The 26,510-nt window shown below is 44.1% G+C and overlaps 1 protein-coding gene across 1 annotated transcript in view; it reads left to right on the top strand.

The window, feature by feature from the left end:
* The window catches only part of LOC137541636 (medium-chain acyl-CoA ligase ACSF2, mitochondrial-like), a 132,506-nt gene extending 116,481 nt beyond the window's left edge, over positions 1–16,025 (top strand). The window contains exons 11-16 of the mRNA XM_068263039.1: positions 3,230–3,337; positions 3,415–3,566; positions 4,494–4,635; positions 4,718–4,828; positions 10,767–10,835; positions 15,788–16,025. Of these exons, the coding sequence (XP_068119140.1) occupies positions 3,230–3,337; positions 3,415–3,566; positions 4,494–4,635; positions 4,718–4,828; positions 10,767–10,835; positions 15,788–15,838 (633 nt within the window). The 3' untranslated portion in view covers positions 15,839–16,025. The remainder of the gene's footprint in view (positions 1–3,229; positions 3,338–3,414; positions 3,567–4,493; positions 4,636–4,717; positions 4,829–10,766; positions 10,836–15,787) is intronic.
* Positions 16,026–26,510: the final 10,485 nt, after the last annotated feature.

Raw genomic sequence — 26,510 nt, 5'->3', positions numbered from 1 at the left:
CATGTCACAAAGCTCGAATCATTTCAAATTGGTTTCTTGAACCTGACAATGAGTTCACTGTACTAAAATGCCTCCCACAGTCACCAGATCTCAACCCAGTAGAGCATCTTTGGGATGTGATGGAACTGGAGCTTCATGCCCTGGATGTACATCCCACAAATCTCCATCAACTGCAAAATGCTATCCTATCAATATGGGCCAACATTTCTAAAGAATGCTTTCAGCACCTTGTTGAATCAATGCCACATAGAATTAAGGCAGTTCTAAAGGCGAAAGGGGGTCAAACACCACATTAGTATGGTGTTTCTAATAATCCTTTAGGTGAGTGTAGCATACCAAATCTCAGTGAATCTCTTTAAAGGACACCTGAAGCGAGAGATATATGGAGGCTGTCATATTTACCATATTTCCTTTTAAACAATACCAGTTGCCTGGCACCCCTGCTGATCTCTGTGGCTGCAGTAGTGTCTGAATAACACCAGAAACAAGCATGCGGCTAATCTTGTCAGATCTGACAATAATGTCAGAAACACCTGATCTGCTGCATGCTTGTTTTCAAGGTCTATGGCTGAAAGTGTTAGAGGCAGAGGATCAGCAGGATAGCCAGGCAACTGGTATTGTTTAAAAGGAAATAAGTATGGCAGCCTCCATATCTCTCATTTGAGTTGTCCTTTAGAGCAGTGTTCCCTAACCCTGTCCTCAAGGCCCACCAACAGTGCATGATTTTCTGAGGTAGTTAATCAGCTTTGCTGCAACACTAATTACCTCACCTGTGGATGTTTGTGGTTTCCTGCAAAACATTCACTACTGGTAGGCCTTAACCTTTTCGGGACTAGCCGCCTACCCCCCCTTAAGGACCAGGCATTTTGCGCGGAAGGGGGGGGTGCGCACGTTTGGGGGGGTCAGGCGGCCGGATCCCGTGTGTGGCTGGCTAGATTGGTGTTCCCCCATGGTGGCCTGTGCCTCCTCCTTCTGCCAGCAACCTTCACTCACCTTCCAGGCTCCAGCGATGAGCCGCACGGGACCCTCTTCTCCGGCCGGCATCTCCGTTTTGTCTGACGATCAGTTCCGGGTCGCGGCTTGATGACGTCATCAAGCCGGGACCCGGCGCTGACGTCAGACGGAGCGGAGATGCCGGCCAGAGCGGAGGGGGTGCCGATCGTCGCGGGAACGGCAGGGAGGTGAGTGGATCCTCTTCTTTTCCCCCCCTGCCGCCGCAGCTGTCAAACTGATCACTACGATCCGACAGCGATCGTAGTGATCACGTGATCAGCAGCCATACGCGATGGCTGTTGATCACTTGGGGGAGATGTCGGCTGTCATATGACAGCTTAATCTCCCCCTCCGGGTGCGCACGATCGCGTCGGGAGTGGAAATTGCGGGCCGGCGTAGATCCTACGCTGCATCAGGCTAGAACAGCCACAAGTGCGGCGTAGAATCTAATGCACGTGGTCCCGAAAAGGTTAAGGACAGGGTTGGGGAACTCTGCTTTAGAGAATACCTAAAGTCTTAAAGGATACCCGAGCTGAAATTTGACATAATGAGATAGACATGTGTATGTACAGTACCTAGCACACAAATAACTATGCTGTGTTCCTTTTTTTCTTTCTCTGCCAGAAAGAGTTAAATATCAGGTATGTAAGTGGCTGATTCAGTCCTGACTCAGACAGGAAGTGACTACAGTGTGACCCTCACTGATAAGAAATTCCTCTTTTTTTACCTCTTTCTTGCTCTCAGAAGCCATTTGCTGCTAGGAAAGTGTTTTATAGTTGGAATTTCTTATCAGTGAGGGTCACACTGTAGTCACTTCCTGTCTGAGTCAGGACTGAGTCAGCCACTTGCATACCTTATATTTAACTCTTTCAGGCAGAGAAAGAAAAAAAAGAACACCTCATAGTTATTTGTGCGCTAGACACTGTACATACACATGTCTATCTCATCATGTCACATGTCAGTTCGGGTATCCTTTAAAGAAAAACTGAATATTTGCCTCAGGATAGGTATGAGGCTTAGCTGATCTTTTTACACCCCTCAGTTTCAGCGTTCGGTCCCTCTAAACATATTCAACACAAAATTCAAATATGTTTTTAATGGCCGCACTCCCATCTGTGTAGAAACTTGGCCATACTGCACATGTGCGAATATGGTCCACACATGCCCAGTAGAATGAGGCCAACTGTGTACAGCATTTTCTAACATGCACAGGTGGCTTAAAGGGCCACTATCGCGAAAAAAGCAAGCAGTTAAAATCTGACAGAACCAACAGGTTTTGGGCCAGTCCATCTCCTCATGGGGGATTTTCAAGGTTTTGTTTGTATTTAACAGCATTTCCTGAACAGCAGTTGCAAAGTCTAACTGACAAAATAGTGTGCAAGTGATAAGGCAGGCTGGTATCTTAATATTTTGGTAGTTAAACTGCTCTTCAGGAAATGCTGTTGAAAACAAAGAAAACTCTGAGAATCCCCCATGAGGAGATGGACTGGCCCAAGTCCTGTCGGATCTGTCAGATTTTAACTGCCTACTTTATTTGCAATTTGGTCCTTTAATTCTACACCGTGCACCGTGCTCTACACTTTAGACTTCTCTCCACAGCGCCTCTCTTTCTCATTCCCTGCAGGCATGTATGAGGTCACCATAGAAGGAGGGGAGGGGACACACACCTTGGGGACCCCTTTAGGCTCTGGGGTCCTGGGGCAATTGCCCCCATTGCCTCTATGGAAGCGTCGGCCCTGTGTGTAACGAAACTCAGTGACTCTCTGAAGAGGACCAAATCTCAGTGAATATTTCTAAAATACAGGATGAGCTATAGATGACAACACAACCACTCCTACTGTCCTCCTCTCACTCCAGCATGGTCCATACCTTGCACTGTTTTTTTATTCTGCTAGAGGTTCTTTAGAAAAATGACCAACCTGGGGCCATATGCAATTGTCTTTTTCACCTGAGTTTTCACCTAGGAGATAATTTTTCATCTTTGATTTTAAAAAACTTTCCAGTAATTTTCAACTAAAAAAGTACCAAAAAGTTGGTGAAAAAGTACTATCAAAATTATTTTAATCATTTTCTTGCCTTCTGGGGGCTTAAAGGGCATTTTATTGACAAGTTTAAAAATATCACCTAGGAGAAAACACAGGTGAAAAAGTGAATTGCATATGGGCCCTGGTGTATTGTGTTATCTCATGTTTTTTGAATCATTTGTAAGGTGATCACTTGCATGATATCTTTATAGGTTGGCTTTGGTAGCACTGAGAACAGCCCTGTCACCTTCTTGGGGTTCCCCTACGATGAGTTTACCCGGAAGACGGAGACTCTTGGCCACGTCATGCCCTTTACTGAGGTGAGCGGTGGTCATTTTCTCTTCAGTGTTCCCTCAATCCAGATTTATTACAGCTCTGATTTCTCTGTTACCACCAGGCAAAGATTGTAGACCCTGGCACAGGGCAGATCGTGCCACTCAACACCCCCGGGGAAGTGCTGGTCCGAGGTTACTGTGTAATGTTGGGCTACTGGGGTGATGAAGAGAAGACCAGGGAGACCATCAATCCGGAGGGATGGTACAAGAGCGGGTGAGGAGTAAACAAAGATCTGCCAGTGGTCAAGAAGAGCCCCACATATGTACAGGGAAGATATGCCTGCCCCATATACTGTATACACTAATTACACATATATATCCTGCCTGGACTCAAACTGGTCTCCTTCACTTCCCTTCTGTCCTCTCTTCTCCTTTCCTCTCTTCTCCTGTCCTCGTCTCTCCTCACCTTTTCTTTCATCTCCTTTGCTTTCCTCTGTTCTCTTCTCCTTTCCTCTTATCTCCTCCTCTTTTCTCCTCTTCTCTTTTCTCATTTTCTCTCCTCTTCTGTACTCTTTTCCTTTCCCTTTCTCTTTTCTTCCTTTCTCTCCTCTTCTGTCCTCTCCTCTTCTTTCCTCTCCTATCATCACTCCTCTTCTCCTTATCCCTCTCCTTTCTCTTCTTTCATCTTCTCTCCTCCCCTCTTCTTTCTTCTCCTCTTCCCTCCCCTTTCACTTCTCTCCTCTTCATTCATCTACTCTCCCTTCCTCTCCTCTTCTCTCCCTTCCTCTCCTTTCTTCCCCTCTCTTCTTCTGTCCTCTTCTCTCCTCTTCTGTCCACTACTCTCCTCATCTCTCAACTTTTCTCCTCTTCTGTCCTCTCCTACCCTCTCCTTTCCTCTACTCTCTGCTCCTTTCCTCTCCTCTCTTCTTCTTGCCTGTCCTCTTCTCTCATCCCTAGATGTATGGGCACCTTTACAGACTCCCAACAGTTGCATTGACAGCCATACTTGCACAGTAGTGGGCCTGAGAAAATTGTGTTGACTGTTTTTGGTTCTAATTAGCCTGATTAAGAGATATGGGGGGATGGCATTATTTCAATTGAGGCATATAAATGGGGGTCAGATGTTGCACCTTTCACCCTGGAATATATATGTTGACTCTTGTTCTATAAGTGAGCTGTAATCCTTCTTCTCTCCCTCCAGAGACATTGCCACCATGGATGAATATGGATATTGTCGGATTGTTGGCCGCTGTAAAGACATGATCATCCGAGGAGGGGAAAACATCTACCCCGCTGAAATCGAGCAGTTCCTGCACACCCATCCCAAAATCATGGAGGCTCAGGTGACCAGAGGGAACAGATTATGGAATGGATGCGGTGTCAGGCTAACGGATGTGGACCAGACTCTATTCTGTGTCATTACAGGTCATCGGGGTGAAGAATGAGCGGATGGGGGAGGAGCTCTGCGCTTGTATCCGCACTCACAGGAATGTGGAATGTTTTGCAGAAGAGATCCGGGAATACTGCAAGGGAAAGGTGAGTTTAGCAGTATGGTTAGTAGTTGTGGTCAATTGAAAGTTCATTAAATGCTGTGATGAGATAAAATGATCGCTGCTCATCTGATCTCTTTCCTATTGGGTAATAATCAGCTGCAATCACCCCATGTAAGTCCCTAATCATGGTGGCAAAGTGGATATCACTCTCGCCTTGCAGTGATGGGTCCCCACTTCAAATCTCAGCCAGGGCACTATCTGCGCAGAGTTTGTATGTTCTGTTCATTCTCTCCAACCGTGTTTCCTCAGGGGACTCCCGTTTCCTCCCACATCTCAAAAACATGCAGATAAGTTAAATACCTTCCCCCTAAATTGGACCAAGATGGACATATGACTTCGGTAGGATTGGCTTTTGAGCTCCTCTGAGGACAGTCAGTGACACGACTATGTACTGCAGAAGATGCCAGAGTCATATAAATACTAAATAAAAAATACTTTTTAGAGATCATTCTCAATGATACTACACATCTAAATTTCCAGTTGTTCCACAGACAGAAGTGCAACCAAGAGTAAACTTTACCAAATGCTTAAGGGCCTGGTCACATGGAGTGACCTCTAGGACCCTAGAATTCTAAAGGTTTTTTGTGGGTCATTTAAACCACCCAGAAAAACACCAGGAAAATGCATGTGCATAAAATAGCTCCTACGCCAGGTACGCACCAGAAGATGGCTCGGGGAACTTACGGTAACCACAACCTGACAAACGATCGTTCCCCGATCCATCTTCTACTTAGGGCCGGGCCGAGGCGAGAGAGGCTCCAGCCTCAGGGCGCAGTGTAGAAGGGGGCGCACAACTCACTCAGCTTTCATTCCCCTATTGTGTTTGAAGCAGAGAAATAAGAAAAGGGGGTACATGGCAGTGACTGCAATCCAAATAACTAGAGATGAAGGTGTTGGGGGCCCTGGGCGCCTCTTACTCTAAAAGCAATCAGTGTGTGGCGGTTGGGGTCCCGACTTTGCTTCTACCACAGGAACACATGACGGATGGGCAGTACTTTGTGCTGGAGTTTCCAAGGTCTGAACAATATAGTCCGCCGTGACGGTTGTTATCACTGTACGCTGCACAAAAAAGTTTTTTGCACAAGCAAACTCAAGTATGCAAAATCGTGGAAACGATTGTTCGTTACAGAAACAGTTGCCCAGTGCAGAAAAAAAGACACTGCACATTGCAAAAAAGGTGCAGGGGGTACGGACCTTTAGGCAAAAGAAGCCATACCCAGTAACATGTGACCTAGGCCATGATTCATGACGTGCAAAAAACGCAATTTAATATTACTTGCATTTACACCTGCGATGTAACGTGAGATGCGCAATGGGCGAGCTGACCGTGTAATGCCCGTTATGCAAATAACCTCTATCATGCATTATACAAGCAACACACGCATTGTGTACATAATGGGAATAAGGCCTTGTTCACATTATAAATTTCCAGCGCAATCGCAAGCGCTAAGCGATTTACTGAGAGTTTTTTTAAAGAGTTTTTCCCTGCACTTTTATATGCGCTTTTCTAAGCACTTTTGCTCAGCTATGTTTTTTTCACTTCCTGACGTCAGTCAGGAAGTGAATTCTTTCACCCGGAAATGAATACTGGTAAATACGATGTATTTATTCATAAAAGCGCTCGGGAAATCGCTATACAAAAACGCTTTTTCAAGCGCTTTGCGATTTCCCTATATCTTCCATTGAGCCAAAGCGCTCAGAAAATGGTACATGTAGCGTGTTTGTGATTTTAGTAAAATCGAAATGCGGACATGTGAACACTGTCATAGGGAATCATTGTCATCATATTATTGCCATCATATCATCATAAAATCGCCAGCGCTTAAAAAAACCTGCAAACACCCATAGTGTGAACAAGGGTGCTTTTCCAGTGGCTGTGATCTGCTTCAAAAAGTGGATCGCAGCCGTTTTGCCGATTGCGGTGTAAATTGCTGTACTCATTTCCTACTAGTGTGCAAGCAATCGCCAGATTGTGCTCCGTTCCTGACAGGTAAATAGAGCAATCGCGGATAGAGGAAATTGCTACTTACGCGAACGCATCACAGCGCAATCATGGGCACAAATGCAAGCAGCTGTGGAAAAGGGTCTTCATGCTGTGTGCACAGTGCACGTTACATTGCTTGTGTAAGCACAGCACATAGTGCACATCAATATTCCACTGCCTGCTCGGGAATAAGGTCCACAGGTCCAGTCCTACTTAGAACTAGGCAGTGTTGTTTTGTTCCTTTTTTCCCACTGAAAGGGTTAGGAATGAGGGCTCCAAATGCCAGTTTCTCTGCTGTCCAATTGTAAGGCTGCATTTCCACATCATGTGATCTTTGCACTTTTTTTTTCTTTTCCCACATATAGAAAAAAACACATGTCAAGTTTAATATGCATGTAAAAAATCGGCCTAAGTGAAAGGCTAGTACTAGTGCCATGGCAGCCATTCAAAGTTCAGCTGAGGATCTAGTATAGTCCACAACAAGCAAACTGCAGCGAGTCCCTGTGGAATAGGCCTAGTCAGGTCTATGTTGCCGGTGCACAATCCCTCTGTGGGTCACCACTCCACACACGGTTCAATGTAGTAAATACGAAGGAGGCACTCAATTGGCTTCAAACTTGCGTTTTATCAAATCCCAGTAATACACGACATGTTTCGGGGCATATCCCCTACACCTGATGAAGGGGATATGCCCCGAAACATGTCGTGTATTACTGGGATTTGATAAAACGCAAGTTTGAAGCCAATTGAGTGCCTCCTTCGTATTTACTACAGAGGATCTAGTATAGTACAGATGTTCATTGAGGTTGCTTAAAGCGGACCCAAACTCAGAACTTCCTCTCTGCTCTAAAAGATAAGCAACAGCATCATAACCTTTAAAGAGACTCCGTAACAAAAATTGCATCCTGTTTTTTATCATCCTACAAGTTCCAAAAGCTATTCTAATGTGTTCTGGCTAACTGCAGCACTTTCTACTAACACAGTCTCTGTAATAAATCAATGTATCTTTCCCCTGTCAGACTTGTCGGCCTGTGTCTGGAAGGCTGCCAAGTTCTTCAGTGTTGTGGTTCTGCTATGAACTCACCCTCCCTGGCCCCTCTATGCACACTGCCTGTGTGTTATTTAGGATTGGAGCAGCTTCTCTCTTCTCTCTTATCTTTTACAAGCTGGATAAATCGTCCTCTGAGCTGGCTGGGCTTTCACATACTGAGGAATTACAAACAAGGGCAAAGCTGTTTGCAGGAAGAAAAGAGCAGCCTGAAACTTCAGTGAATGGGGGAAAGAAACACACAAATAATCTCTTGAGATTCAAAAGGAAGGGTGTATACAGCCTGCTTATGTATGGATGTATTTTCTATGTGTGGACATACTGTACATCAACCTACTTCCTGTTTTGGTGGCCATTTTGTTTGTTTACAAACAAACTTTTTAAAACTGTTTTTAACCACTTTTAATGCGGCGGGGAGCGGCGAAATTGTGACAGACGGGAATAGGAGATGTCCCCTAATGCACTGGTATGTTTACTTTTGAGCGATTTTAACAATACAGATTCTCTGAAAAAAGTCTTTTTTACAACTGATACAAACTCTGCAATACATCTGCAGTGTGTCTACTTCCTGTTTTTATGAATTCAGACATAGGGTTAACACCAGGGGCGTAACTAGAAGCCACCGGCCCCCCCCCCCCCCCCTGCAGAAATTCTAACGCTGTACAGGAAGTAGCGCCCGACACTAGAGAGAGGAAGATCCGGGGTGGAACGCAGGAAGCAGGGCCGGCGCTACCATAGAGGAAAAGGGGGCAATTGCCCCAGGGCCCCGGAGCCTGTGGGGGCCCCCAAGGTGTCTCCTCCCTTAACTGTTGCTCCCTGGGGCCTCAACAGAGTCTTTGGCAGAGTAGTGCCTCACCTGTGCTGGTGGGCAGATGATGAGACGCAACACTGCCAAAGGGCCCTGGAGGGAAATTTGGCTGCTACAATGGGCCCCTAATGCTGCTTTTTGGAGGGTGTCTGTTGGAGGGCCTCTGAGTTAATTTTGCCCTGGGGCCCCCACTGTTACTAGAACTGGCCTTGGCAGGAAGGTATGTGTATCGGCCGCTGCCCGCCACCTGCACAGACACTGTGATTGATGCTGGAGGGGAGCGCAGAGGGGAGAGCCCGAGGGGAGGAGGGGGACCGCCCTCCCTCCCCGCCAATGTGTGGCCATGGCTTTCCCCTCATGCTGCAACCCCTTCAGCCCCCTAAAACGGCCCTGAGCGGGTGCAGGGGCTGCAGCCCCTATTGTTACGTCCCTAGTTAACACCCTGTGTTTACAAATTAGCTGATCTATAAAGGCAGCCAGCTGACTCAGCTGAGAGATCAACTTACAGTTATGATTAGTCACAGATGAGGGTTTAGATAGGCTAAACTCTAAATACTTATAAGGTTTCTCAAAGTTTTCCTTCTGTCCTGTGCAAGCGTCAGGTCCAATTTAATGAGTTGACTTGCCAGATTTTTCAGCGACAATAGGCGACCAAATCCATTGGTCCCCTCCTTACTCCGCCCACGGAGACCACCTTGTCATTCATTGCACCACCGTTCCTCCTCCCTCTCCATAGAGAGAGAATGTGTTGCTCAGCTGTTGTCTAGCCAATCCTCTGTACAGCACTGGAGTCTCGCAGTATCATCCACCAGATTCACTTCTATCCTGGGGAGTGACAAAAACTGTGCCCTCCCACCGATAAATAATTAGAGGTTGTAAAACTCTGTGTGAGCTGAATACCATAGTTTTGACTATAACAAGGATAGATCTTAATCTTTAAATACTAAATAAGACAATGGGATTCCAGGAAACGATACAGTTATTAACGCTATAGCTGAATTTGTATAATATTAAAGCGGACCTGAACTCAGAACTTCCTGAACTCAGAACTTCCTTCTAAAAGTTAAGCAACATCATAATTACCTTTAAAGAAAAATATTCCTGTGTTACAGCTCATACAAAACCTGCAATAAATCTGCAGTGTGTCTACTTCCTGCTTTCATGGAAGCACACATAGGGTTAACATCCTGTGTTTACAAATTAGCTGCTCTGCCGTGGCTGCCAGCTGACACAGCTGAGAGATCAAATTACACTGGTGATTAGTCACAGATGAAGGGGAATTAGACAGGCTAAACTCTCTAAATACATACAGGGTGCATTTCTCTATGCTTTCCTTCTGTCCTGTGCAGCAGTTCAGGTCCACTTTAACTTGCAGCCACTAGTGAGGGCTGGAACCCACTAGAGCGATTTTATGAGCGTTTAGGGAGCGATTCAAACTGCTAGCGATTTCCCTAAACGCTCAGCTAATGTTAATAGATGGGCCAAATTCCACTGGAGCGCTTGCGATTACTAAATCGCAAAATGCAGGACATGCAGCATTTTTGACGTTTAGCGTTAACGATTAGCGTTAGCGCTTCTGCAATGTAAAGTATATAAACGCTAGCGTAATCGCTCATCAAAACCTGCACAGAGCGATTTTGCTAGCGTTTTGAAGTTACTGCACACTGTAACTAAATTTAAATTAATTGAAAGGACCAATCAGAATTAAAACGCTAATCCCTACACAACCGCTGGCAAATTGAATACACTTTTTAAAATCGCTCCTGAGAACGCTCATGAAATCGCTTGCAAACCGCTCATACAAAACGCTAGCGATTGCGATTAGCAATATCATTTTGTAGTGGGTTTCAGGCCTGAGGCTGATTGAGATGCAAATAACTCTGCCCTTCATGCAAATGTTATGCAGATTGTATGCAGTCTGGGGATTGGCAGGACGTGTGTTTGGCCCAGTTCCAAGCTGCATACAATCTGCATACAATTTCCATGCCAGGCATTAGCATCTTATTGGCCAATTCTAATGGACGCTATTCTGAGTCAGTCTGTGGAATGATCCCTTATCCTCCTGTTTTGCTTCCCGACAGATCTCCCATTTTAAGATTCCTCGTTACATAGTGTTTGTGAAGGACTACCCACTCACCATTACGGGAAAGGTGAGTATAGAGCTGAAAATTGTTGACAATCGTTTTATATCTGTTTCCTGTTGGGTGAGATACGCAGATATTTCTCTGTTTATTATTACTTATTTCACACATCATTTCTACAGCTGCGTCTTATCAGTCGTTGGTCGCCTCTTATCAGTGATATTTTACTTGACAAAAGTTGACCAACTTGTTCAAGTTGTTTGATTATTGTGCATTTATAAGACTTTTGTTGAGCGTGTGTATGAGGCTTTAAAGCAGTGTTCCCCAACCTTGTCCTCAAGGTCCACCAACAGTGCATGTTTTGTGGAAATCAACAGAGGTAGTTTATCAGCTCTGCTGAGACACTAATTACCTCACCTGTGCATGTTTGTGGGTTTCTGCAAAACATGAATTGTTAGTGGGCCTTGAGGACAGGGTTGGGGAACTCTGCTTTAAAGCATATAGCCAACGTTTCGGAGCCACGTAAGGCCCCTTTATCAAGGCATTGTTTGCTCGGAGGCAAAAATCTGTCTGCTGCTGTGTAAAAAATCCCTGTAGAGGAAGTGGGAGTCAGGCTCCTCTAATCACTCCCACGCAGCAATGTGTACTCAGCTGGTAGCAGAGCTGAGCTGGTAGCAGCCATTTAAGAGGAGGGGCACATTCGACCAAGAGACAAATCTGTCTCTGATCAAATTCTGATTGGAGAGAGATCTGTCAGCTGCCCATACACCGCAGGACCATTCCCGAATGATTTCAGCATGAAATCCCTTGGGAATCGGCCTTGTGATGTCATGTAGCATCACACACACACTCACGTTATGCCGGCAACCACGTGGGGCGCGTGTATGTGAAGCCGTGTGGAGACGGAGCCAACGGCGAGCACCGAAAGGTAAAGTATTCACTCACGGGCAACAGGGGGCATGATATACTTGGGGGGGGACAGTGCCGGTGGTTCCGTTGCGTTCGTTGCTTATCCCGGTGTCACACATCATTACTGCCGGGCACCTGATTGAGCACGTTGGCCCTACATCTTGCAGCATGTCCAATCGATATACGGAAATTGATCACATCATTGTTCAGGCATGCTCTTGATTATAATAATCGGATAGTTGATCGCCACCAAGTTGCCTGATGTATGGCTACCTTTGCAATTACCTTCAGGCCCAATATGAGTGCAGATTGGACCATCCACATATAGAACATCCACCAAGCTTGGTATGATGAAATAACTTCCGCCCACACCGTGTGTCGCCTGGACACATCTCTAAAGCTCAGTAAGATGGATACACACTCATTACAGGCATCTGTGATTTTTTGCCTAATCCCACCAACATCAGCCAGCTAGTGATGAAATGATAGGCTGCAAGACACTCCATGGCAACTCGCGTGCCCATCACTCCTTTGGTGTAATCCACACCTTCTGATCATGGCGCTGAGGTTTTCTGCTTCTGCTTTTTCCCTTCTGCAGAGCAGACCAGTAGGCTAGGTCTACACTTGTCCGTTCAGGATCGCATCCGTTTGAAGTGGATCTGGTTTGTTTTTTCTTGTTAAAATTTGTTAAAATGTAAAGTATTTGGCGAGCGGGGAAGCTTACCTTCTCTCCTTGCGTTCCACCGCACAGCGGAGGAAGTGGAGAGAAGGTAAGCTCCCCGCTTGCCGCATACTCCCCTCCCTGCTGACCGCCGCCACCCCTGTCCTGGCTGCTACCCCTTCCAGCATGGTGGCCCCCTCCCCACCCACAGGCTGTGACACAGAACGGATCCGTTTCTGTGTCCAAAACGGCCTGTGAAGAGGGGGATCCGTTTCCCTATTCATTTTCACTACCACTCCGTGTATCCGGGTTCCGTGAAAATGTTGCAAATCCGGAAGGTCCGTTCACGGATCCCCATGAACGCAGGCGTGGTGTATCCGATCCTGATCGGGGGGGATGGGGGGGGGGATGTGGTGGTGACCAGAGCCCAATACAGTGTGGCTCTCTAGGTTGGGGGGCCGAGACAGAGTAAGATGGAATCGGTCCCCCTTTTGGTAAGCTGAAGTGGAGAGAGCTCAGAGAAGGTGACAGGTGGGCCTCTTGACACCCACCGGGCCCCAAGCATCTGCCTAGGATGTCTGGTGGATGATCCTACAGGCAGAAAGGGAGGGGGGGGGGGGGTAACAATTGCGCCACAACCTAATGCATCAAGTGTGAAAGGGGCCTTACTGTTGATTCCCCTGAAAAAAAGTTGTCCTGAATTAAATGGTCATCAACCTTGGAACAAGGATCATGACTGGTTGCTGTCGTAACATTTAAAAGTAGTGGTTCAAACATTACCACTTCTACTCTGACTATAGCTGAGCTGCCTCCTGTGGTGCTAGTAAAAAAGGGCGCACAGGGATAGTGGACAAAAAGGGCGCCGCCATAGACTGCAATGCAAAATATCGGCTATTCGGCACCCGACAGGAAAAAAGGGCGCCCGAGAAATAGCGGTTACAGGGATCGTGTTAACAAAAGTTTTCGTTTACAGAATAAGGTTTAAAACAAATATCGTTTACAAGTTCGTTTTGAGTTTGTGTTATACTTATTTTTTCGTTTTTAAATTTCGCTTATATCAGTTTTTACTTATGTTTTCGTTTAAAAATTTCGCTTACGAAAGTATAACAACAAAATTTTCGTTTACACTTCTTTGATCATTTAACCACTTAAGCCCACAGGGTTGAAATTTTTTTACATCCGAGCAACTTTCACCTCCCATTCATTTGCCAATAACTTTATCACTACTCATCACAATGAATTGATCTATATCTTGTTTTTTCTGCCACCAATTAGGCTTTCTGTGGGTGGTACATTTTGCTAAGAGCCACTTTACTGTAAATGCATTTTAACAGGAAGAATAAGAAAAAAACGGAAAAAATTCATTATTTCTCAGTTTTCAGCCATTATAGTTTTAAAATAATACATGCCTCCATAATTAAAACTCACGTATTGTATTTGCCCATATGCCCGGGGTATTACACCGTTAAAATTATGTCCCTATCACAATGTATGGCGACAATATTTTATTTTGAAATAAAGGTGCATTTTTTCAATTTGCGTCCATCACTATTTAGAAGCCCATAATTTATTAAATCATATTGATATACTCCTTTGACATGCATATTTAAAAAGTTCAGACCCTTAGGTAACTATTTATGTTTTTTTGTTTTTTTTATTATTGTAACTTTTAATTTTTTTTTTTATTTAAACTTGTATGTGGGTATTTTTTGGTGTGGGAGGTAAACAGGTTTTTTTTTCAAAAAATCAAAAAGTCCTGGGAGCGAGCGATCTCGCTCCCAGGCAGAAGAAAGGAGACCAGAGCTCAGAAAAGCCGCAGCATCTGAAGAGACGCTGTCGGCTTTTCTCCGGGGGGGTCCAATCAGCGAAAGGGATTTATAATCCCTTTCACTGATCTATGGGCTAGCGGCCAGCAGCGGGGGCGCGCACGGGGGGGGGGGGGGGCACGGGAGCACGCGCGACCCGCGGGAGTGCGCGCAGCCTAACTGGACGAAAATTTTTGGCCAGTTAGGCTTAAGTGGTTAAAAATTCGTTTTCATATGTATAATGCGTAAATACCGTTTTCAACCTTATTGTATTAGAAATACATCATTTTGGTATTAACTTTGTTTTTACACTTATAATGCGTTGATTATAGTTACTAAAATATCGCTTTTAATATTACTGTTATTTAAAGGTTGTTTTTACACTTATAATGCGTTGATTATAGTTACTAAAATATCGCTTTTAATGTTACTGTTATTTTAGGATTTCTAATGCTTGTAAGGCTATCTATTGTATTGTATATATTTATATATACTTTTCTCTATTTATAATATTAATGTATACGTGATTTTAAGGCTATTTTAAAGCTATTTATTCTATCACAAATATATAAATTATTTTATAATTGTTATTTGTAGAGAAGCATTTTAAGGATTAAATATATTATTGTTTATATGTGTTTAGGGTGTTTGTGCGGTGGGGATGGTTAGGTTTAGGCATTACCAGGGGGGTCTAGGGGTTAAGGATAGGTACAGGGAGGGTTAGGTATAGTTACAGTATAATATACGCAATCAGGGGGTGGTTAGGCACCACCAGGGGGGTCTTAGGGTTAGGCACCAACCGGGGGGGGGGGGTCTTAGGGTTAGGCACCACCAGGGGGGTCTTAGGGTTAGGCACCACCAGGGGGTTCTTAGGGTTAGGCACCACCAGGGGGGTCTTAGGGTTAGGCACCACCAGGGGGGTCTTAGGGTTAGACACCAACCGGGGGGTCTTAAGGTTAGGCACCAACCGGGGGGTCTTAGGGTTAGGCACCACCAGGGGGGTCTTAGGGTTAGGCACCACCAGAGGGGTCTTAGGGTTAGGCACCACCTGGGGGGTCTTAGGGTTAGGCACCACCAGGGGGGTCTTAGGGTTAGGCACCACCAGGGGGGTCTTAGGGTTAGGCACCACCAGGGGGGTCTTAGGGTTAGGCACCACCAGGGGGGTCTAGGGGTTAGGGATAGGTACAGGGAGGGCTCTGTGTGAGAGTAAGGTTGGGTATAGTTACAGCACAATATATGTAATGTATACAATTTATTAAATTATATATATTTACACAAAGAGGGGTCTAGGGATTAGGGGTTAGGGATAGGGAGAGATCTGTGTGAGCCTACAGTTTGGTATAATTACAGTAAAATATCTGTAAAATCTACCATTGCATTGCTATGCTTAATACAAGTGTAAATATCGTTTTTGTTATAGACGATATTTGACGTCTCTTTTCAGAATTCGTTTGTTGTTATAGACGGTATTTTGCCATTTTTATTTCCGTTTATTTAACCTATTTAGCACTAAATTTTCGTTTACAACCCCTTAAAAGAAAAATATGCTTTTTTCCAGGCGCCCTTTTTTGATACACGCGCCTCCTGTATTTGGCTTTATGGAAAAACCTTGTTTTCGGTTTATTCTTTTCTGTTTCTCTCCTTAGATCCAAAAGTTCAGACTGAGAGAAATTATGGAGAAGCAGCTAAAACTGTAACAAGCCTACTTTATCCCATGATATTCCTCACTCACGAAAAATCCTGCTCTTCTTCTTCTTAAGAGGGTCATACACAAAGCAATCTGATTTAGAATCAATCAAATGGTCAAACATGTGAATCAAGCACAATCTGAAAAAATTTAGGTGACATGCACCTGTGACAATCAATTATATTTTGTTCTACTTTGGAGTTTGATTCAATGTTATCAAATTCAACTGACAGCTGCCATAACCCACAATTTTGTCATTTCGACTTAACCCACAAACTTTTTGACAGCTTGTTATGTTGATTTTCACCAATAGCGGCAATCGTAATTCGCCTTGCGTACTTAGGGGTCCGTATACGCATCCAATTTTGGTTGGCCAATGTTACCACCTCCATGTAGTATGAGAGTTTACCGACACAACCTGTTCCTAGTATTCAAAATGTTTTGGCCCTCATAATACATGGAGGTGAAAAAAAAATTGACATGTGTGACCTGTGCAGCTGCATGGGGTGAGATAAATACACATTTTTTAGATGTTGTCTTCCAGTGCCCCCTTTTCCCAAGAGATACAATGGAGTGGGCAGCTGCATGGCCAATACTTCATATCTTCAGACTCTCCAGTATTGATCGATGGTGAAACGGTTGGAGGCCGGAGGGGGGGGGGGGGGGGGGGGTAGCAATAAATGTTCCTTTCACTGACTGAAATGGCCCATAAAAAAAAAACAGTTTGTGGAGGCCTAGCCTTACACAACAACCCTTTGGCTGGGGACAAACATATGACCGTTCAGCCCAAGTCCTATACAAACTGCAGGCTAGCTGCTCGTTCTGTTGCTATGTACTTCTGTGTTTAAAATGCAAATATTATAAACTAGGGGCCTCTTGCACACTACATGCAATTCCGATTTTATTATACGATCCGATATTCAATTCCGATCAAAACATGTAGCAGCATGCAGTATTTTTTTAATCAGAATAAAAAATCGGATTGTATAAATAATCGGAATCGCATGTAGTGCGCGAGAGACCTACGGCCTCTTGCACACTACATACGATCTCGATTCCAATTTGCAATTTTTCATCGGTACTGCATGCTGCGTTTTTTTTTTTTTTTAGTTTTTTTCTTTTTGTTGTGATTCACATACAGCGTGCAGGAAGCTCCAACATGTTAGGGCCCGTTTCCACTATTGCGGTGCGGAATCACCTGGATTCTACCGCTGACGAAATCGCATGCGGATGCGATTCCGCATGCGGTTTTTGCCGCGAATTCGCATAGGTGAGGGTATATGCGATTTTAACCATGTCACTGCCTGTGTGAATTTACATTGGTACCTATGCGAATGTGCGGCAAAAAACGCATGTGGAAAATGCATGCGATTTCCCTATTAAATACATTGTGTGCGATTCGCCTGCATTCCACACGCAGGCGAATTCTGAGGGCTCTGCCATGCAGAAAAATCCTGCACAGAAAAACTCACAGCAAAACTGACAAGTGGAAACAGGCCCATCCATTTGTATTGGCTGTGCGAATCCGCATGCGGACAACGCATGCGGATTCGCGATAGTGGAAACGGGCCCTACATTGATAATCACAGATATCTGCCATTTACAATGCGGCCCATAGACTTTCATTTTCTTTACACTAGTGCGCTCCCAGCCTAGAGGAACACTGAAATGAAAGGAATTCTGAAAGGAATACGGAGGTTTGTTTTCTGTTCTTTTTTACTATTCCACATTCAAATGTTGTTTTTACCTACTGGACTAGAGCAATTTGGACATTTTAGCTATGCTTCTACTGACTTAGCTGTTTAGCACTACTTATGACAACTAAGTGACATGTATAAGCTGTCGTAATTTTTTTTTTACAATAATTATTTTGTTTTTAAGGAGCACTGGCCCTTTAGTAGTCAGTGCCAAACTGTTGCATGTTGGGGGTTCTTTTTATCTATAATATATTCCTCCTCTTCCCTTTATTTCCCTGCCAGCTGCTTATCTGAAACACGATCCCCTGCTCACTTGTGTTTACAAGCAAGGCTGAGGTGACTCAGTGATTGGAGGAGAAAAGAAAAAAAGTTAAGGGCAGAAATGACATCAGGATTTAGCCTAAACTGTGGGCAATAGACATGGTTCCCACCAGGAACAGAATTCTCTTCATTTACTATATAGAATTCACTGAAATCAAAACGTGGACAGTACAATACATGTGTTATGTAAGTAGATCAAGTATCTATCTACTTATATATGTGTTTTTTTTCCCTGGCATAGTATGCTAATCCCACTGCTTTAAAGGGAACAAAATGTAAAAAAATATATACTATTTCTCAGTTTTTACCTGCTATAGCTGTAAAAAAAAAAATATAATAATCATGATTTGTAATGCAAGTTACTTTCACAATTCATGGCGATCTATTTTAAATATATTACATTTTTATACTGTATATACATATTTTCACAGAAAAAAATTGTGTTATTTGATCTAAAAATAAAGGAATATTTTTTATGCTTTGTGTACTTCTCTTCTTTCACAACATCGATAATGATCAACATAATAAAGGATTATTATTAACCACTTCACCACTGAGGGGTTTTACCCCCTGACCACCAGAGCAATTTTCACCTTTCAGCGCTCCTTCCATTCATTCGTCTATAATTTTATCATTACTTATCACAATTAAACGAACTATATCTTGTTTTTTCCACCACCAATTAGGCTTTCTTTAGGTGGGACATTATGCCAAGAATTATTTTATTCTAAATGTGTTTTAATGGGAAAATAGGAAAAATGTGGGGAAAAAAATCATTATTTTTCAGTTTTCGGCCATTATAGTTTTTAAATAATGCATGCTACTGTAATTAAAACCCATGAAATGTATTTGCTCTTTTGTCCCGGTTATAAAACCGTTTACATTATGCCCCTATCACAATGTTTGGCGCCAATATTTTATTTGGAAATAAAGGTGCATTTTTTTCAGTTTTGCGTCCATCCCTAATTACAAGCCCATAGTTTATAAAGTAACAGTGTTATACCCTCTTGACATAAATATTTAAAAAGTTCAGTCCCTAAGGTAACTATTTATGTATTTTTTTTTATTGTAAATTTTTTTATTTTTTTTAATTGCAAAAAAAAAAAAATGTGGGAGTGTGGGAGGTAATGAGTTAATTTTTTGTGTAAAAGTAATTTATTTGTATGTGAAAAATGTTTAGGGTGTAGTTTTACTATTTGGCCACAAGATGGCCACAGTAACTTTTTGTTTAATGCGACCTCCAAGCGTCCTTCCGGACGCTTGGAGGAAGTACTAGGAGGCTGGGTAAGTGTTTTTTTTTTTTCACAATGATCGCGCTGCTCTTTGGAGAGCAGCGGATCATTGCGGGGCTTAGATCAACGAACGGGAATGGATTTTCCCGTTCATTGATCTCCGGGTGAGCGGCGTGTTTACGAGCGGGAGCGCGGGCAGCGGCGGGAGCGCGGAAAGTACGGATTTCTCCGTCCCTGGGGGTTAAAGGATGGAAAAAGGGACGGAGAAATTCGTATGGGCGGGGGTAAAGTGGTTAATAATAATAATAATCATGTATTAATATTAAAAATGATGGTACAAATGGAGAAGAGACTAGTAAAGACGTTAGCTGGTTACTTTATTATGTAGGGCTTGGTTCACACATAAATATGCACATGTCCAATCTAGTCCAATCCAGTCCAGTTCTGTCAGTTTTCTATCAGTTTTACTTGACTGGACCAGAAATGTACACATTTTATGTGTGACCACACCCATAGAAACTCATACAAAACTGACAGGATCGGTCTTGATAGGTACAGATTTATGTGTGAACACAGCCATAGAAACCGATACAAAACTGATGCCAACTGTCATCAACTGACAGGACAGGACTGGACACCTTTTTTTATGTGTGAGCCAAGCCTTACCAGTAGGTTTGGCTCTACTATACTGTCTCACATTTAGTGCTCCCATGTAATGCTCTTGTTTATAGTGACTGCTAAAGTAGTATCTAAGTACTACCTCCAAAAAAGTAACTTTAACATAGTGCATCCCTGTACTGTGGTACAAGTGAGAGGAAATCTTGCGCTAACACTAGAGATGGCTCGAACATCCGATTTTAGGTTTGCGCACCTCGACCGCGAACTTCCGCAAAAGTTCAGGTTCGCGCAAACTTTGCGAACCGCAATAGACTTCAATGGGGAGGCGAACTTTGAAAACTACAAACATTTATGCTGGCCACAAAAGTGTTGGAAAAGATGTTTCAAGGGGTCTAACACCTGCAGGGGGGCATGGCGGAGTGGGATAGACGCCAAAAGTCCCGGGGAAAAATCAGGATTTGACGCACAGCAGAATTTAAGGGCAGAAATCACATTGCAATACTAAATTGGAGGCATAAAGTGTTTTAAAACATCTTGCATGTGTATACATCAGTCAGGTGGTGTAATTAGTGTACTGCTTCACACTGACACACCAAACTCACTGTGTAACACACCGCAAACAGCTGTTTGTGTAGTGACGGCCGTTCTGGACTGGTGCGTACCATGGCAAGAGTGCAGGCCATGGCGGTTTTCAAGCCCATATGGTGGTCGCCGGGCTGTGGTAGCTCAATGATAGAACAACATTGACTGATTGAATTTGGTCTGTCCACAATGAAGCAACAACCTTATTATCTTGGGTGTGCCCCCCCCCCAACACACTCATATAGCCGGCGGCCATTGCTTTATTGTGATACGCAAGTCCCTTCACCGCGGCAAGGTAACGATCACAAAGGGGAATTGACACATGTACATGCCTTTTGCTTTGTTGTTGTAGTCCCAGTGCATCCAGAAAAATTAGGCAGGCATGTACATCAGAAACATTATTATTTTTGTTCAGGAATCCACCTGGAGTCCTGGACCCTGTTGGTGGTGGCGGAGAAGGCAGTCAAGCGGCCTGCAGGCAGAGATGCTGTGCGGGGACTGACTTAGTCTTTGGGCAGGCAGTCACACGGCGTGCAGGCAGAGATGCTGTGTGTGTGGGGACTGACTTAGTCTTTGGACAGGCAGTAGCCATCCGGGATCCATGCCTCATTCATTTTAATAAAGGTGAGGTACTGAACACTTTTTTTTTGACCTAGGCGACTTCTCTTCTCACTGACAATGCCTCCAGCTGCGCCTAAGGTCCTTTCTAGGACGCTTTCGGCAGGGCAAGCCAGAAGTTGGATGGCAAATTGTGACAGCTCTGGCCACAGGTCAAGCCTGCACACCCAGTAGCCCAGGGGTTCACCGCTGCTCAGACTGTTGATGGTTCTTTCTTTACCATTGTTAAAGCCAGGGTACTGCCGGGGAATCAGGGTTTGATTCCGGTCCGGAGTGGGAGCCTGAGAAACGGCTACCACCACATATCCAAGGAAGGCAGCAGGCACAGCACGCAAGTCCCGACTCAGGGAGGTAGTGACGAGAAATAACAATACAGGACTCTCTCGAGGCCCTGTATAATGATGAGTACACTTGAAAGCCTTTTACGGGAATCTGTTATGGAGGGCAAGTCTGCCATCCATTTAACTGTTTAGTCAACTCTCTTTGGTACTTTCTGCACCATAATGGCCGGGGGATCAGGGTTAGATTCCGGCCTGGAGTGGAAGCCTGAGAAACGGCTACCACCACACATTCAAGGAAGGACACAATGTGCTGTATAAGTGATGTACCTGCGCTGACCGTGCTTTGCAGACCAGGCATCTGTGGTCAGATGGACCCTTCACCCAACGCTGTGTGCCAGAGATGACACCACTTGCCTTTAATGGGAATCTGTTATGGAGGACAAGTCTGCCATCCATTCAAGTGAAAGGTATGCAGACTCCCAGGTATAATACAATGTGCAGTCACAGATGCAGTGAAAGGTATTCAGTGACTGGTAGCACTACAATGTGCAGCTGTCACACACACAGGTACCGTGAACAAGTATGCAGTGACTGGTATATAACACTGCTTGCTGTCACACAGTTGCAGTGAACATGAACAGGTATGCAGTGACTGGTATTACAAATGTGCAGCTGTCACACACACAGGTACCGTGAACAGGTATGCAGTGACTGGTATATAACACTGCATGCTGCTGTCACGCAGGTGCAGTAAACATGAACAGGTATGCAGTGACTGGTATTACAAATGTGCAGCTGTCACACACACACACACACACACACACACACACACACACACACACACACACACACACACACACACACACACACACACACACACACACACACACACACACACACACACACACACACACACACACACACACACACACACACACACACACACACACACACACACACACACACACACACACACACACACACACACACACACACACACACACACACACACACACACACACACACACACACACACACACACACACACACACACAGGTACCGTGAACAAGTATGCAGTGACTGGTATATAACACTGCTTGCTGTCACGCAGGTGCAGTGAACATGAACAGGTATGCAGTGACTGGTATTACAAATGTGTAGCTGTCACACACACGCACAGGTACCGTGAACAGGTATGCAGTGACTGGTATATAACACTGCTTGCTGTCACGCAGGTGCAGTGAACATGAACAGGTATGCAGTGACTGGTATTACAAATGTGTAGCTGTAACATACAGGTACCATGAACAGGTGCAGTAACTGGTATATAACACTGCTTGCTGTCACGCAGGTGCAGTAAACATGAACAGGTATGCAGTGACTGGTGTTACAAATATGCAGCTGTCCCACACAGGTGCAGTGAAAAGGTAGTCACTGAATGTGCTGGGCCTGGCACAGTATAGCAATTAGCAAGGGCCAGCTGCCTGTGACTGACAGGGCTGTATATGCAAGTGTCAGTGGGCCACACACAAAAAAACCCATCAAAAGAACATTAGCTCTCAAAAGAGCTGTTTTGGGGTGCTTCTTAGCAATAGGTATCAGCATGGAGCAAGCTAACTAGCCTAACAACAGCCTAATTAAGCTTTCCCTAATCTGTGCAGCAACCTCTCTACCTTCTCTCACTACCTACGCAGCACACAGAGTGAGAAAATGGGGGGCTCCAGGAGGGAGTGTAGCCTGATTGGCTGCCCTGTGTCTGCTGACTGTGATGTAGAGGGTCAAAGTTTAGCCTAATGATGTAGTATAGGGGGCGGGTCGAACTCGCATAACGTTCGCGGTTCATCGCAAACGCAAACCACAGATGTTCGCGCTAACAAGTTCGCGGCCGAACAGTTCGGGCCATCTCTAGCTAACACTCCAGCAGCGTAGGTAGTACACCACTCTTGCTGCTCCTCCCACCCAGCTGTTGGGTGTATTTTGGAAAGTAAGAAAAAGAAGAGAGGAGCATTCCTAAATTGAAATCCTGTATATACTCGAATACAAATCGACCTTGTGTATAAATTGACTCCAATATTCAACCCTCTTCAGGAGAATGTTCAGCCTTATTTCTTGTATCCTATACGTTCCTATACCTGTTCTAATGTGGTCTGGATTACTGCAGCCTTTTCTAGTTGCACTGTCTCTGTAATATATCTAATCTTCTTTTCTTTGTCAAGCCTTGTCGAGCCAGGGAGGAATGTGCTGCCTCTGCTGTGATAGGGAGAAGTTATACACGCCCCCTGCAGGCTATGTGTGCTTTGTTTACTACTCACAGACAGAGCTCTCTGAGGGGGAATGAAGCTGCCTGTCTCCTGCTGAGAACTCTGAGAATCCCAGACTGGAGTGCAGATAATTCTCTATGTAATAAAAACTTCTAGTATACTGTAACATGAGATATATACAAACATCACTTCCTGGTTAGCGGCCATGTTTTTTGTTTGTAAACGCTGCCTAAAACTGGCAAATAAAAGCCAGGATCATGGCGGGGAGCTGCGGAAACGGCAAAGAGGGGCACAGGAGAGCATAGTGAATAGAATTGTATGCTTTTTATTGTAAGAATTTGAGAGTACAGATTCTCTTTAAGCTGGAATTTTTTATTGACTCAAGTATAAGTTCACCTAGCAAATTAATGGCTGCACTTGGGGCTCAGGAGGGGTTAAGGACTGCACTGCATACAGTATTGCAACCATTAACCTCGCCTGTCAGCCAATACCTCCTCCAGGCCCCCAAGTGCTGCAATTATTCACTCCCTTTTATGCAGCCCAGTATTTCCCCCCTGCCCCTTTCCTTGTTACTTGTCGTGGCCAGGACTTTCAGACCTGTGCTTTCTTGTCATTTCCTTTCCTCAAAGTATCACTTACCACTGGGTAAATTGCTGCAAATGGGAATGTCACTCTTAGTACATACTCAGTGTTGCCTGTGACTCGTGTATAAGCCGACCCCTATACTTTTATGAAGTGAATCGGACCTAAAGTTCTAGACTTATACTTGAGTATATACAGTACTATTATTAATGTGCAAATCACAATAAAATCACACTACATAAAACTGTTAACATGCTTCTAAAGAGCTTGTGCACGAGATACCTCTCCTACCGCCGCAGCCAGCAGTTGTATCGGATCCGATTGGGCTCAGCTTTTTCCGGCGGAGTCCGAGGGAAAGTCACTGGTGTGTGCGCACAGGAGCGGTGGCAGGCGCCCACAAGGGGGGTTTTGGGGGGTCCCAGCACTAAACCTAACTTCTGAGGGGGGAGGTGTCTTTAGGATTCAGAGGTGGTGTAAGTATCCCCAGGGGCACTGTTTTCCCTTCAGGTTTACTTTAAACAATAAGACACAGTTGTTTACAATTATAACTTGTTGAATAAAATGTATATATTTTTTTTTACAATATTCATTTATAGATTATTTACTCAATGTTTGCCCATTGTAAAATCTTTCCTCATCCTGATTCACATTCTGTAATGTATCACATGGTGACATCTTTACTGCTGGTAGATGCATCACTGTGGAATGTAGTTCCAAGCCAGTACAAAATATACCTGGGTTTAAAGAGACACTGAAGCGAAAAAAAATGATGATATTATGATTTGTATGTGTAGTACAGCTAAGAAATAAAACATTAAGATCAGATACATCAGTCTAATTGTTTCCAGTACAGGAAGAGTTGAGAAACTCCAGTTGTTATCTCTATGCAAACAAGCCATTAAGCTCTCCGACTAAGTTAGTCCTGGAGAGGGCTGTTATCTGACTTTTATTATCTCAACTGTAAGTGAACTGTTTACTTTTTCTCTGCTAGAGGAGAGTTAATTACTTCACAGACTGCTCTGAAAGAATCATTTTGAATGCTGAGTGTTGTGTAATCTGCACATATTATAGAATGATGCAATGTTAGAAAAAACACTATATACCTGAAAATAAAAGTATGAGAATATTTTCTTTGCTTCTAGAAATTATTCATAGTACACAACCAATTCATTATATCATTTTTTTTTTTCCGCTTCAGTGTCTCTTTAAAAATGAGCAGAATCAACACCTGGTCTCTCAGAGTGCTCTGTGGTATAAGGTATAGCTAAACAGCCTAGGCTAAACATCCCTGGGAGGGTATCCCGAATAATGTATTATGTTCTAATTAGAATGCAGGCATGGAGTCAGAGGCACAAGGCCACACACTGGGAGACCTAATTTCATTTTTTTAATGAAGTTTGTGAAGCAGAAAAATGTTTTGAAAGTTTTGCTTCAAAGAGGAACTTTGCAAACTAAGAAGTTGAAAAAGAAGAGAGAGATGAAGAACTAATTAAAATTCGCCATGTAATGTGTTCATGTTGTTTGATCCACAATCAGCCTGCACATCATCATTTTTACTTCTGGCAGACATGGAAAAAACATAGAGCACCGACTGCCATTATCTGTAATCACGCCCCCTAATAATGCGATAGGCTAAAAGGTTGTTTTTTTTATATAGGTATAAATATGCTCAGAGGGAGATACTGGTTAATTGGCAGTTGGAAACAGCCATTATTTCTCACAATGCATCGAGGCTCCCACAATGTGATGTCCGGACCTAGGTCTTGACATCACAGTGTGGGAGGTGTTTAACCACTATATTAGCCATACAGAGCCCCCTGATGATCCGTTTGAGAAATGGTAAGACTTCTCATGGGAAAGGGGGTATCAGCTACTGATTGCGATGAAGTTCAATCCTTGGTCACAGTTCCTCTTTAAGGTAAGTATAGTTCAGTTCATAAACACCTATGGAGGGCATCCTGAGAACAGCAGCTGTGATGGAATAATGTTATGAGCTGATCTGCCTGTAGCACGTCTACCTCCAGCGCACAGCTGGCCAGATTCTAATACACCCACCACATGCTCCGAAAATACCTTACACCACCATAGACTTATTATTGGCGTGAGCTCAATAGTCATTGGACTGCGAGTAAAATACCAGAGAAGTGGCAACCATAGATGGATCGGCCCTCTGAACCCATTAGCATTAACTGAATTCCTAGAATATGTTCTATAATAACGTATTTTTAAAGGGAACCTAAACTGAGAAGGATATTGATTTTTCCTTTTAAAATAATACCAGTTGCCCGACTCTCCTGCTGATCCTGTGTCTCTAATACTGTTAGCCACAGCCCCTGAACAAGCATGCAGATCAGGTGCTCTGACTGAAGTCAGACTGGATTAGCTGCATGCTTGTTTCAGGTGTATGATTCAGCCACTACTGCAGCCAAAGAGATCAGCAGGACTGCCAGGCAACTGGTATTGTTTAAAAGGAAACATCCACATCCCTCT

This window comes from Hyperolius riggenbachi, chromosome 12, assembly GCF_040937935.1.
Source record: "Hyperolius riggenbachi isolate aHypRig1 chromosome 12, aHypRig1.pri, whole genome shotgun sequence".
NCBI lineage: Eukaryota > Metazoa > Chordata > Amphibia > Anura > Hyperoliidae > Hyperolius > Hyperolius riggenbachi.
The sequence above is the reverse complement of the archived record's forward strand: the minus strand, read 5'-3'. Positions and strand labels throughout refer to the sequence as shown.